This window comes from Pithys albifrons, chromosome 7 (genome assembly GCF_047495875.1).
Source record: "Pithys albifrons albifrons isolate INPA30051 chromosome 7, PitAlb_v1, whole genome shotgun sequence".
Classification (NCBI taxonomy): Eukaryota; Metazoa; Chordata; class Aves; order Passeriformes; family Thamnophilidae; genus Pithys; species Pithys albifrons.
Window position 1 is genome coordinate 34,592,575 of NC_092464.1, and position 15,194 is coordinate 34,607,768.

Genomic DNA, 15,194 nt, shown 5'->3' on the forward strand with positions numbered 1-15,194 from the left:
AAAATGTACCTCTATAATACCTGTGCATCTTTATAATTCAAGTCAAACATTACTGTACACTGCACTACAGCAGAACAAATAAACCCTTAACTTCAGATGCAAAATGCAACAGCCAATAAGAGAAAATATTCCCATTTTGAAGAATTCCTACTTTATTAAATAATCCCTTTTACCTGTTAACAGCTTTATAAGACGACTTCTGGCAAAAGTTTACCTAAGCCACTTAATAATAATTTTCTCAGCAAAATCAACCATAATATACAAAAACTCTAAATATGGAAAAAATGCTTCAATCCACTACAAAAATCAAACAAACCTGATTCCAAGATTCATAGCCTCAGCTGTTCCAATCATACCGATGGCCAAGAGCATGTTGTTGCAGATCTTTGCAGCCTGAAAATATGTGAAACCATCATTTAGTTTATGCATTTTCATAGACCTGACATGTAGGTATCATCTTTAATCAGGCCCAGGACAGTATGATCAAATACGTTCTGGTAGCTTTCTTCTAGATGTAGCACCAATAACCACAGATAGTACAGTTAATAAAAGCTGCTCTATGGCTCCTTCAGAGATTAAAACGTGCTTTTTTTCTTAATACAGTAGCTCAGTTAGTATACATGGGATGTAGGGGCTCTTTGTCCTTCAGAACATCCAGTAAATCTAAACTCAGAAGAAAGAAAATCAAAGTATCTGTCCTCTAAGAAGTATAATCCCAACAAAGCAATGTGGAGATACACCAGCTAGACTTTGGTACTAAGCTACACAACATACTGGACAAAAGAGCCATGAGGTTATTTTATAAACACATGGTTAGAGATAAGCAAACAAGCAAACAAGTATGGAGTATGAGGATATATTGTCATGCATTTATATCTGGAATAAAAAAGTAGGCACCAACAGAAAAAAAAGTCAGAAAAAGGTAAGAGTGAGATAACAATTAACCCTTCAGAAAGCATTACCTGTCCAGTTCCAACCTCTCCACAGTAAACCACATTAGAACCCATGCATGTCAGCAACTCTTTGGCAGCATTAAATTCTTGTTCCATTCCACCAACCATGAAAGTAAGGTTTCCAGCTCGAGCAGCTCCAACACCTGAATCAAGATAACACTGAATTTATACCGTTATTAAAAACCCCCAAAAAACTTGGTTTATCTTACCAGTAAAGGTCTGATGATTCAAAACTCATACTTCACTTTTGATGAACATCTCAAATTCTATGTAAAAGTAAGCCTATACTCCCAGTACTCACGGGATCAGTGATATGAAATCTCAAAGAAATGATGGATATAAATCAGTCTTATCTTCCAGGCACATTAGCAGATAAAGAAGTCACAAAACTTACATAAAACAGGCCATGTCAATTTTTATAGTTTATAAGAAGAAACAAGCAACTCTTTCCGTAACGTTGGACTCCACAAAATTCACTGCATCTGAATTACTAAATAAAATTTCCTTTTTTCAAACTATTCCTTACATATGACCATTGACAAACGACTGCTGTAAGTTAACTCTACTTTTATCACCCTTTCCAAACCTATGCTAATTTTTATCAAGGCTTCCTGATTTTCACATAATTGAATAGCTAAAAGACAGAGACAAAGAAACCCAAGTCTTCCGAATCTTTCCAGTTTATTACGTTTCTAAACTGAAGCAAACTTCTTAATTTGAGAAACTTCGGGTTAGTTTGCTATAAACTTAATGCACATACAATGATATAAAGAACTACATAAAGACAATTTCAAAATTATTCAAATATACACAAATGCACACAATCTTCTCAGTTTTATTCTTGGAGTCTATCCCGTCTCTACAATAGTTCAGTAAGCACACACCATAGTTCTTTGATTATCCAGTTCCAATAAACACAACACCAGCAAATTTTTCATGTGCTATTTATCACCTGCAAAATACATTCCACTCCTTAAAAGAAGCCTAATTCTAATAAGAATTACTCAAACATCCTTAATCTCCTTATCCCCTAGCTAAGAAAATGTCTGGCCGGGAAAGTTTGGCCTAAACGGATGAAGAAATCAGCTTCCTCACTAATTTTCACTTTAGCAAGAAGCATAGCCACTATAAATTTTCTGTGCTCTGCATCAAATTTGAACCTCTAAGGATGTACAGCTGCAGATAACAACTGACTTTAGAATTAAATATGCTTAGTTAGGTACAGTGCTCGAAGTGCCACAGCTAAAGAAGTGGTCAGTTTTGGACTTGTTTACATCATCAAGGACAGTTACACTGCAGCTGCTAACACTGAAGAATTTGATGAATTTTTTTTGGTTTTCAATAAAAATTTCACTTGATGCACTGTCTCTGTGCAACTGCTCTGTGCGACTATGTCTACAAATGCTCCTTCCTTCCTTCCTTCCTTCCTTCCTTCCTTCCTTCCTTCCTTCCTTCCTTCCTTCCTTCCTTCCTTCCTTCCTTCCTTCCTTCCTTCCTTCCTTCCTTCCTTCCTTCCTTCCTTCCTTCCTTCCTTCCTTCCTTCCTTCCTTCCTTCCTTCCTTCCTTCCTTCCTTCCTTCCTTCCTTCCTTCCTTCCTTCCTTCCTTCCTTCCTTCCTTCCTTCCTTCCTTCCTTCCTTCCTTCCTTCCTTCCTTCCTTCCTTCCTTCCTTCCTTCCTTCCTTCCTTCCTTCCTTCCTTCCTTCCTTCCTTCCTTCCTTCCTTCCTTCCTTCCTTCCTTCCTTCCTTCCTTCCTTCCTTCCTTCCTTCCTTCCTTCCTTCCTTCCTTCCTTCCTTCGCACTACTGAGTGTAGCTCCCTCTCCTTTAGTCTCTCCCATCAGCTTTTTATACACATTGATAAGATCCCCACTGACCCTTCCCTCAGCTCTCTGTCTCTCCTCATATGAAAGATGTTCCAGACCCTTTGTCATCTTCATGGCCTTTACCTGGATTCAGTCCAGTAAACCTGTGTCTTTCTTGTGCTGCTAAGTCCAGAACTGGAGTATCCAGAAGAACTCAGTCAGACCCATAGCTTAAAAAAAACCAATCCGTCTACATACAGAACACTGTCGAGGCCCTGAAATACATACAGTGATGAAGATCTTCCTGCCCAGGTTGAGAGACACCCTATTTGCAACCAATCCTTAATCTCACTTAAACAACTCTTCTCCAGGTACCTCACAGGAATAGGGCTAAGAGCAAAGTCCAGATTTAGAGCTAGCACAAACAGGCCACTGTCATCTTCTTGGCTACCAGTTCACTATGTACATGACCGCAAAGATTGCTACATTAATAAACACAATGATTTTCATTCCATTCCTCTAGCTATTTTTATTCAAACCACATAATGGCCTTTACCACTAATCCTGTGATCTGACCTGCAGCAAATTAAGTAGACAATTCAAGTCAAAGCTTACAAACAAAATCCAGTACTATCCATCATAGGTCAGTAGCCTTGTATCCAGATTACAGACTGCTAAATAGCTTCAGAGATTCATTTATTAGAGCAAAATTAATGCTGACAATAGTTTTCAGCTGGTTAATCTTCTGACAGCTGCACTCTCTCACTTTCTCAAACACATTTCAAGAAGAAAAAATACATCATTTAAATACAAAAAAAGGAGCAATTTGTTGTCTAATGCAGAAGGCTTGGAAAATCCTTGTTTTAAAAACAAAAACCTGTTTACTTTATGGTAAATTTTATCATCTAGGGTTCTTGCCAACTATCAGCTATTTTAACAGAAGTAAACTAGCCATGTAGCAAATTTGTAACACTGGCAATTTCAAAAAAAGTTGGCATGGCGTCTAGGAGTACAAGACATGTAACTTCAGCTAAAAATAGAAATAAAAAAAATTATACAAGAATGCACAGCTTTATTTCACAATCACAGATTCCATGGAAACAATACAAGCCAGAAAAGTATTATCAGCTTCTAACACTAAAAAGAGCAATGAAGATGCAGAGCAGCTAATGCAATTTTAAAAGACTAATGATTACTTTTCATATTTTTTCATATTTTGAGTTTTTTAACATAATGCTTTATGCTATGAGGGTCAAATGTCCTTCAGAATCTACTTGTTCTTTCTAAAATAAAAAACCTCATATTCTCCAGGAATGATTTTCAGAGAAACTGTACTTCTGCTTACCATGTGCTGAGATTTCCTCCTCCACTGCAAAGCAAGACTGATGGAGCCCATGGCTGCAGTCTTATACTTGGCATCTCTAGGATGATATATCCCACACCTATGTGCAGACTCCTTTAAGATCACAGCAATGGATCCCACAGAGCAGATCAACTCCAAGTCAGCTGGTCATAACAGCATCAGAGTTTGTCCCAGAGATATAAACTGATAGGAACAGGTTTGCAGATAAATATGATAACAGATCTAGCTGGTGAGGTGGTATGCAAAAAAATTACTCTGGGAAAAAAATATGGTGAGAATTTATAAAGTAGCACTGCAGTATGGCATACCCACCTGAAGATTGGTTTCCCACTTGGGTACTAGACGGTTTTGGATGAAGATATGAAAAATTAATTTCTTTTATAAGAAGGGATACAGAAATAACTGCTCTTCAAAGCCTCCTGCTGCAACTGGCTGCATTACCAGTGAGGCAAGTTCAATCCAGGTGCTTCCCACTTTGATTGCTAATGGATTGCTCATTAAACCTTATATAGAGCAGGTCCTAAATTCAAAATTTTGGACAAAAATGGAAATGGAGACTTGGGAGACCTCTTATGACAACAGCACAGTCACAGACATCCTGAGACGGTCTAAAGACGACCTCAAGTTTTAGCTTCCAGGCCAAGCAGCCTACTTTGATAGACATGCTGCCCTTCCATATTCACTTTTCTGTGCTTATAGCAAAAGTATTTAACGTTGTTGGAAAAAGTCTTGCAATTTGCCACTGATGTTTCCAGTGCCAAAAAAAAGCCCTAAAAGGTCTTAGCTCTATAGCTACATCATTAAAACGGCTTAGTTTTAATCAGTTTGTTTATTATTAAGAATACAATTTGCTAGAAAAAAGATACTACTATAAACGTGTTGTATGAAAGTACCTGCTTTTGCTTTCAGTTTTATTACATTTCTGTAAGAAGACCAGAGGGTGGATGAGTTAAGAAGAAGTGAAATTGTAAGCCTACGCATTACAGCACTATCAGTGGTGATGCCGAAAACAGTTACCGTGCTGGCACACAATGCACCCAAGCATATCCCTGTGCCAAAATATTTAAACCACTGTTGCAGATAAAAAAATTTGTTGCTGACAAGGCTGACACTGAGAGGATGTGAATATAGCTGTTTCAGAGCCTCCAAAGGACAAGCAAGAGATCAGGGCTATAATACCAAGAAGCTCGGGCAAAAAGTAATTATTATTTTTCTATTCAACATTTAGTCTATTGAGCAATTTTAACAACTAATTTTGTGACCTAAACTGGATAAAAAAATAAACAAGAAAAACATTGCTAGACTTTTAATCCTCTCTGCTGTTTTACAATGTTGCACTCACAGACATAAGAGTTGAGGCTTTGCCTGTTACACTTTGGGAAGTGCAACAGAACACTGGTCTTTTATTCTGATTTTTTTTGCAAAAATGCAGTTTAAGCAAATGCAGCTGCCTCAAACAAGTAGGTTCTTGTCACTTTTGCTCTCAGATAGGTTGAGCTTGAGAGGCTGCATCTGTGTACCTTGTGTGTGTATGTATTTTTAAGGACAGAGCAGATTTTTTTTTAAGTACCTGCCAGCTCACACCAAATACTTTGTCTTTTGCAACTCATGAAAAGGTAAACCAAGATACACAGGGAAAGATTAACTGAAAAGGTTACTACTGTTTTTTTACATATGTATATCTAAAACCAACTAACAGGTATGTACAGGCAAAATCAGCTATAAATCCCTACTGGAAATAAAAGCAGAAAATGAAAACCATACTATAAATTTAAAACAACCATAAAGAGACTGTATCCTTTATAAAACACAAATATGGTATCAATTTTTTCTACTTGCTTCATAGACAATGTCTGCCATCATCAATATATTTCCAGGACACCCCTCACAGCACACCACCACTCCAAGGGTTTGTATTTCTCCCTATTATAAAAATCAGCATCAAAGCTAGACCTATGAAGCTATTCTGCTGCCGTATAACTAAAACACAGTAAATCACTTAATTTGCTCAAAAGAACTTAAATGTTTTAACCAGTGTGCCATCAGTGGAGATAAAGAAGAGGGCCGATGGGACCGGGCTGCAATGTGAGCCGTCTTTAAAATGCAATTGTTCTAATCATTTTCTACAGATGCAGCCTCACAAGGGGCTGCTGTCACAGGGACCATTTACGACTTGTTATGGTGTCTCTATTGTTTACCGGGGACATTCGCTAAAAAGGCGACAGCTGGGACAGAAAGCTGCTCCTCAACGAACAATATAATCCCGTGAAAGTAATCAACAAATTTAAAGGTGTTAATTAACTTTACACTTTATCATGTTCAATTAGTTGTCCTTTCTCGGAAAGATTGCCGTGCACAATCGGTTTAGAGCGTGCCATGTTTGATTTGTAAGTGATCACTGTTTCTGTTTCAAAGTCCATGTCAGATGTTCTCTTGGGTTTTGGTGACACAGATGAATGGCTCCGCACATGTTAGGGGGTGATCTGGTTTAACATAAACCAGCATAACATAACCCCTTGTTAACGTATCGCTGGCCTTTCCGGAGTAAGGACAGACACACCCGCGGACACACACGCACAAAAACCCAGCGACAGCACGACAGTCAACGAGTCAAAGCTTCGTTTTTGCTGAAACGCAAAGACACAAATAAATGGGCAATTTTTCATCATTATATCTCAAAGCAAGACTTGTCTTTTAGGGGCACGCTTGGGATCATTTCTTCCCAGCAAGATCCCTAGTTCTGCTGCATTATGCACTAATGCACAAGCGCCTCCGTAGATTTTACATAACGCATGCTGCCTTGTTTAATGGCAGCTGAGCAAACGCTGGGTAGATGCACAAAGTTCTTTTCTATATCAGATTCTGTGGCTGGTACTGCATTTATAATAGCAGGGACTGTAGAAGAAAGTTGAGTTAATCTATCATTAAAATTTGCCTTTTTCTCTTTAATGTACCATTCCTACTTGCTAATGGGACAAGGCAAAGCTCATGATGAAGTGACAACGTACTTGGAAGAGCCCCTTAATGAAAGCCATTGCTGTTTCTCTCTTCTGATAAACAGAGCTTTGCATCTCTGTACCTCATAAACCATTCATGTTTGAGCAAAAATGGAAATAGAGGTACAGGTCAGTGATTTGAAGATTTATATGACAAGCATTCAATATTAATCCAGACAAAAGCACATTTAAGGGAGTAGAAGCATCTCTTTTACAGCATAATCAAATTACACAGTGTGTGAGATTGTGGATTTTTATTCTGCAGCAACAGGAAAATTAAATACACATGATCATCATTATTTAAGCAGTTACACTGTATACAAAAACAAACTGCAAAAAACCCCACCCACAAACCAAAACAAAATAAAAATGCAAAGAAAACCCAATGGAAAGTCTGTTAACTCTGAAAGCTAATAATGGACTAGGTTAAATATTTAAAAGGAAATTAGAGACTATATCAGAAATAGCTGAAACCGCAAAACAAAGCAGTAGAAAACATTAGTTTTCTGCTAGGAAGAAGATCTGCAGGGAAAAGGGAAGCGGTCGATAGATCCTTAAATTGGACGCAATAGCTGTTCTTCTATCCCAAGCTGGCAGCTGCTACATTTGCAGACCTAGTTCATTATTTACCCATAATGACCATCAAGCTCCAGTCAAAGTCAGATCACAACTGTCAGCAGCTCTTTTAATTAGCCTTGTTTGAATTCAGATAAATATCACAATGGCCCAGCTTCTGCTGAAAAAGCAACAGAAGATTGCAAGGAATAAGCTCTGTGACTTCCTAACAAACAGTTTTGTGGAAGTCTGGAGTACTCAAGTTTTTTTCTTATTTTTTTAATCGAGGAAGGGATGGTGATGTGCACATTTTCCCTATCGTGATATTCCTATTATGAGCTACAATTCCTGTTTATGGGCAAATTTGTGCATCTCAAATGTCAGCTCAAAGCGTTGCTCCACAATCTAAAAGGTGCATTTTAAGAGATGGCTTACAGGTATCAATTAAACCTCTAACCTTTGTGAAATTGTACATTTTGAAAAACTGAATCAGAATTAAGGAATGTACATATTAACAGGATTATCCTCTCTCCTAATTTATCTCCTTCTGTTTGTTTATCCTCAGGGAACATAATCTTCTGTTGCATCAAGCCACTCTCAATTCTCCTTGTGTCAGCAGCAGAATAATAATTCCCTTCTTCTCCACCCCCTCTCCCACAAGCACTGGCAAGAATGAAGACGAGTGGATCAGACTGCATCAGCATTAATGCTCCATGCAGCTATTTTCCTAGCAGTAGCAGAGACTGTAAGAAAGATGCAAGAGAGGTGTGCAATATGCTACCTGTTCTGGGCAGCCCAGCATGAGAGGGAGTAACTAAACAGGTTTTGCCTCCTAGAATAATATGAAGGCAGAAGATGCAGCCAGAAAGAGCTTTAAAAGCCTTTCTTTAGCACTTCACTTGCTGTCATAGTTGGGTGCCTATTTTGCTAGGTGCTGTCTGAAAACAAAAGCCAGTACCAAACTCTCCAGTCTCCAGCCAATCTGAGAAGTCCTGCCATACATGCAAGGATGCTCTGAGGCCTCAAAGAGAACATATTTAGGGATTTACATGAACCACAAGGATACATGCATATAAACAATAGGTTACATACATGTGCTACAGTAGCAGATATCCCTTTTGGGAACAGAAAAATTAAGTAAACATCATCAGGAACTGAAGGCAGAAAGTAGTGTAGGGGGAAGGATAAACAACCGATTAAACAAAATAGGCAAAATGGTCATGAGAATCTTTCTGTCTTTAAAAGAAGCCCTGAGTAGAATTGTATAGGGATTAGTACTCAAACTTGGCCATGGACAGCGAAATAAAATCTTCAATTTGATTTAGAAGTATTACAGAAGGACACCAAAACACAGAAAAGAATATATCCTCTCAATAAATCATGTAAAACTGAGTAGAAGCTGTTGTTGAGGCAGTTTAATATGAGGGGAATGCATGAGGAAAATTTTACAAGATGGTATTAAATAGCAACTGATGCCTCCAAAGGATCAGCCAAAGAAAATAAGTTGCAAAAGGCAAATACACACATAAAATACTTTAACATTTTTAACAGAAGTACAAGCCGAAAAGCCTTATGAAATTGTTCTGTCTGCAGCAGCCTTTTAAAAGCATTACATTTTGTTCTAGTCATTGTCATGTCAAAAGGAAATATCAAAGCACCTGAAAACTTAGCAAGTAAAAATGTTAATAGAACTGCAATAAGAAAGGAAATAAAGTATGATTAACTTCTTTGCTTATTTTTATTATCCAAAATATCATAGCAAAAACGTTTAAAAACATAGTTCATGTCAGTCATTTTTCCCATTCTCTATCTTTAATCCATACTCCACTATCTCTAGATAACAGAAAAAGCCTTTAGGTGATGCTGGAGTACCAGATTTAGCTACTCCTTTACCCACTCCTAACATTTAGATATATGATCTAAATATCTTTTGGGGCTGCAGACTTACACAGAAATATTAAAACTTAACAACAGTTGCAAGTATCTACAGTTGTGGACAGCAAAACTACCTGCACACAGTTTAGCACTGTTCAAAATAAGCACTTCATTTTTTATCTGAACATTAGTAAGAAGGCTGGACAGCCAGCAAAGAACAGGAGCAGCACATTCCTTATATCCACAATACCAAAGTTTCAAAGCAGACCTCAGACAGTCCAAATGTAAAGCACATGACACTAAACTGTCTGGTTAACCAGGTTCTGAGCGAGCGCAGGATCAAATACACCCAAAACATCAAATACAAGAGAAACAAAGAAAATAATCTGTCATCTTCTTGCCCAGCACTACTGTTTGAACTCTTGTCTTTCAGGGGAAGTCCAAAAATTATACAAGAATATGCAGCACGCAGTTTCTCCTCTACGTGGGCCAGTGTCAACCCTCCACACAACTAAAATTCAGCAGACACAATTCTCATATTGATCAAAGAAGCTTCAAGTTCTAGAAATAAAACTTTACGCCAATCACGTATTGCAAAATCAAGAAAAATTTTTGTCTGCCATTAGAAGGTGAGAGAGCTGCATATCTAAACCCATCACAACCTCACTTTCTTCAAAAGCTTCCACTCTATGTAGAAGATTAGCAACCAGAAATACTATTACAGGACTACAGAAGATAAAGCTCAAAGGTATGAACATTTATAATATTCCCTTAGAAAAAGAGAAGGCAAAACCCCAGAAGAGCTGTTCTTAGTTATATTCTTATAGTTAGCTGCTCTAACTCAAATTCACAGATAATACCAAATTGTACATCAAGCCTCCAGAAGCGTAATTTTTGTGTACCAAAGCCACAAACAGATCCAAGAGTGCACTTTGTCATAACAGCTTTTCACCTCATCTCTTTTGACTGAGCAACATACATGCAAATGTATGAGCAGTCTTGCTGAGCTCTTTAAATTACAAAAAGCAGTCAGCCATAAGCTACCACATTCGCAGATTTTGCTAGTTGGACTTGAATGTCTCTATCTGGAAAGTATAAAATACTTGCGCATTCTGTCTTAACGCCACAGCAAAATGCAATTGTGTTCACACAGCACTGTGGAATAGATATGCAAAAGCTGAAACCATTTATTATAACAGAAAAACAAGAACCTTTGAAGAAAAAACAAACCAGGGATACTTAACATTATTGTTTACATTATTTCCCCAGTATTAGTAAAATTGTATCAAGATATCAATCGCCTTTTACGAAAACAAAATACTTGAAATACTTTACTACTTTACAGTTTTCTTTACCAGGTTACCCTCCTATAGGCCCTCAAAAGCAATAAAACTTGGCAGCATTTTTTTTTTCTCTGAATAATGAAGGCACTAAGCACATTACTAAAAAAGAAAATGTAATCGCAATGATATGTGATATGCATTTAAACTGCAATGTTCAAGTGTTCGTCTTAACAAAAGGTTTGCTTCCTAAAAATCAGCTGCAGAAGCAGGTAAATTTCTATTGATGCATTCATTAGTCCTTTCACGCCATATTAAAAAAAAACTAAACACAGAAAAATAAAACAAAAAGCATTTAAATGGGATGAACAACATAGCACACCTATTCCTAAGCTTTTGTGGTTTCTCTGAGAGCTGAAGATGTAGCAATCAGTAGTAGCGTATTTATATTCATAACATTAAAAAAATACCTAGTATCTAATGTCATGAGTCTAAAAAAATTTTAAAACAAAATAGAAATTTATAGCCAGAAAGAAGTGTCAGGCAGGTAGTTTTAAAAGAAATCAATCTCCTTTGGAGAGTTCCTTAGCTGCAAGTTTTCATTTCACCTGTTTTGGGTACAGTCTATGACAGGGCAACTGACAGGGCATTACCAACTGAAATTGGGAAGAAAGGCACAAATAATACGACTGAAGATGGCATTGAACATTTTTGAATGAACTTTGGAACCTTGCCTTTTGGTGGTATGAGACCAAGAATTTTTTTGACATTCTGAACGATCACCAGAGTGCATTGCTTTGCTTTAGATATGTCTGTCCTTTCTGCAGGCATTTCAGCATTGAATCTTGCTTCTGGATACAGCAAACAGCCTGCATAGTCTTATCTTTCAGCTTCTCCTTTAAAATATACTCTTATTTTAAAACACGTCTAACTCTGTATTTATAAAGTAATAACTACTTTCTGCTGCCTAATTTCAGCATATTCACAGTTAACTCTCAAACCTTTCGGGCACTGAAAGGCAAAGCAGTATAATAATGCAAGATGACAACAACTCCTAGAAAAACAGCCTAAATTGGAAAGATACAGAGCTTCCATTTAAGGAATCCCTTTGTTATAAAGCCTTTTCCAGTTCTATTTCCTGTTTAGGCATCTTCCACACATAATTCTTATTACTATTTCCTGCAAAACAGATAGTACATCTCTTTCACAGAACTAGATTGAGCATGGCCCTCCCGTGTAAAATGCAATATACTTTTCAGTGTTGTCAAATGTTCTTGATGCCACTTATAGAATGCATTCAAACCCTTGTAATTTAACTAAAAGTCATATTTCTTTATGTATAAAATATTTTTTAAAAGCGATACTATTTTTATTATTACTTTTATTGTTTCAGGATGAGCCAATGTGCAATCACATGGTTTGAATTTACAAATCTTTACATGCTCCAAATGCCATTTCATGAAACAAAATACATTTTTAGATTTAACTGTACTGAATGACAGCTTAAGGAGACCCACTATAAAATCCGTGTACCCCTTTTTTCCCTGCAACCTGTAACTATTCCAACACTGCAACTTAGACAATTTTGCGCAAAGCAAATTTAACCTTTTTTCTTTAATATAAAGGTATTCAAAGTCAGTGCTCACCCTGGCTTTCCATTTAAAAAACAAGAAAAGAGAAAGACTGCATTTGCCTATGAACAGAACTGAGAGGGTAACAAAGTTAATTATTTCTCATAATCAGTAATTATGATTAGATAAGAGAGTCTTTGGTAATGAACTGCTCTAATGATGGAGGGCCTCTATCCTAAGAAATATAATAGTACATTAACATAACTGTGTATGCAAAGTACATAGAACCGCTGCCACAGTTAACTTGTCATTGAATGATTAAATAGGAATTCATAATTAGAAAAATCCACAGTATAATTTATTGGCCTTCCCGACAGTTCTGGTTCATTAAAAGTTGATTACCAAACAGTGACCTCTAGCGGCCCACAGCTTTTTCATCTTATCCTGCTTTTCTTCGCAGTTTTAGCAACTATTTACCCTAAAAAAAAAAAAAAGGCAGCAAAGCAGTTGGAGGAATTTAAAGTGTTTCCCTTCATAATTCCCTTTTAAAAACTTCTCTTAGAATATACGGCAAGCTAATTGCTTCAGAAAATGGTTTCCCTTTCTGTAACTATTTATAAACACATATACCTGCATGAAACCGCCCCAACTTCTCAAAGTTAATCCTGAGGTCAGCATGGTTCTCATGCTAATTAATATTCATATACCGATTATACACAACATCTTACAGAAAAAACATATAATATATTAAAATAAATAACTTTTCCAGTGTCAATTATGAAGATCTTGAGAAGCTCATACTTCAAGTCAGCCTTCATATCTTAAGGTGAAGAGCCTTTAAGCGTTGCCTTTGAACAACAGTCTTTATTGCACTAAAACAAATTACGCTGGTTCAAATGGAGGAGGTGGAGGAGACGGAGAGAGAAAACTTCCCAGTTCTCTGCTCCAGGTAGAAGAAAAAAGGCCCAACATTTCATATTAATTATTGGACACATGCTTTGCAATACTCTTTACTCAAATTTAATTTAAAAAAAAACAACTTAAAATTAAGTAAGTAAAATTAAGTAAGATTTGCATTTAAATATTAGAGAGTAGAATTTTCCGTCATTCAACTTAGTTAATGCACTGTTAGGCTATTTAGACAGTGTTCTATTTTAAATTTTTCTATTATGATAGATACACTTTTTCTTGTACTAGGACAGTGTCTAATTATTTTTTTTAAGTATGAATGTTTCTAACAGGAAGTAGCACATCTGAAACTAATATAGAAGCCCCTGAAACACAGCATTAAATAAACATCCATGCTCAGTGAATACAAGCAATTCAGATTTCAGTTGTTTTCATTTTGCATCTTGCTCTTTTTCCAACACTAATATTGTAGAAATTACAGGTGTGTATTTTTCTTTGCTTTTGTCTAACACGGAACTGGCTACAGAAATTATCCCCCCTTTTTAGATAGAAGATAGAAAATAAACCACATAGTCTTGTTTCATACATAAACAGATTTTTTAGAGGAAACTATTCCAGTTTCCCAAATGGGGAGAAGTCCATCATCCTTGTATGTTGGAAACACCTTTAACAATTGCTATAAACAGAGAAATGGATAGTTGCAGGATAGAGATCTCCACACTGATTTTCCAATGTGTGTGTGTGTGTGTCCAGATGTGTGCATGCACACACACAGGACCCTTTCTTAGCTGTTTGTGGTGATGATTTAATATAGTGACTGGATAATGAGCTGTGCTCCCTGCAGCAAGTGAATCACCATTTAATGCTATTATCAACAGTTCATGACCCACCGGCATGAAATGTCAACCTGATTAATCTGAACACCACTGACCTCAGAGAGGAAAAGCTACCTTATTATCAGAATTTAATATATAATAAAACCATACACAGAATATAAATACCTGATCAAGCAAAGCAATTAAGAGCAAATCTACTTTATTTTGCTCTACTCTTTCTTTTAAATTTGCTCAGGCATAAATAAAAAAAAGAAAGACTTTTTGTCTAGTCAAGCAGGAAGCAATCCATTAGGACCCATTATTTTGATGTACAGTGAAACACTTCAAAATGGCTGTCCAAATACAAACCCCAGGTTGATACAAGTAAGAAAAAAATTATCATATGCTAAGGTAGGATTTGCTACTGTCAATTCATATCAGGAAATGATCAGAAACTGTTCTTGCTTTTCTAAGGTCAATGAGGCAATAAAAATACTGACCTGCAAATACGAAACAGCTTATATGAGTGATGCTGCACAGGTCACAGAAGAAAGCTACCTTACCTTTGTAAGATGAATACACTTTGAGAAGATTAGAAACTTGTGCTGGTTACAATCATGAATTAAGGGCAAACCCCTCACAGTTTATTAGATTTATAGTGAAAACTTTTTCTTTTGCAACTCAGTATCATGATACAGCCCTACTCAACACAATTTTTATAATTTTTATCTATTTTCCATTGAGAATAAACCATGAAAACATGAAAAAAGCCACCTTTCGCCAGTCACAATGATGTTAATACAATCTTGCTATATCTTCTCCATATCTCTTTTTAATTTAACCTGGCTAGGAGCTTTATTAAAAGATGAAAAACTTTTCAGCCAGCTTTTCAGGGTTCTCTACATCAGAGTACATAAATAACTCAGACAAGTTAGTAGGACTACATGGCATTTATCTGTCAGGTATTACTAACTGATACAAGCATAGTAACTACTACAGTTTATTGTTAAAACACAGTACAGCTACTTTTAAAATGAAAACCACAGGGGTTTCACCCCCTCACTTTTTATTGTTACC

At 36.6% G+C, this 15,194-nt stretch overlaps 1 protein-coding gene across 1 annotated transcript in view; it reads right to left on the minus strand.

The window, feature by feature from the left end:
* HIBADH (3-hydroxyisobutyrate dehydrogenase) overlaps positions 1-15,194 on the minus strand; it is an 87,587-nt gene that overhangs the window by 17,768 nt on the left and 54,625 nt on the right. Inside the window, exons 5-6 of the mRNA XM_071560998.1 lie at positions 963-1,096; positions 317-393 (exon numbers count right to left, since the gene is read on the minus strand). Of these exons, the coding sequence (XP_071417099.1) occupies positions 317-393; positions 963-1,096 (211 nt within the window). The remainder of the gene's footprint in view (positions 1-316; positions 394-962; positions 1,097-15,194) is intronic.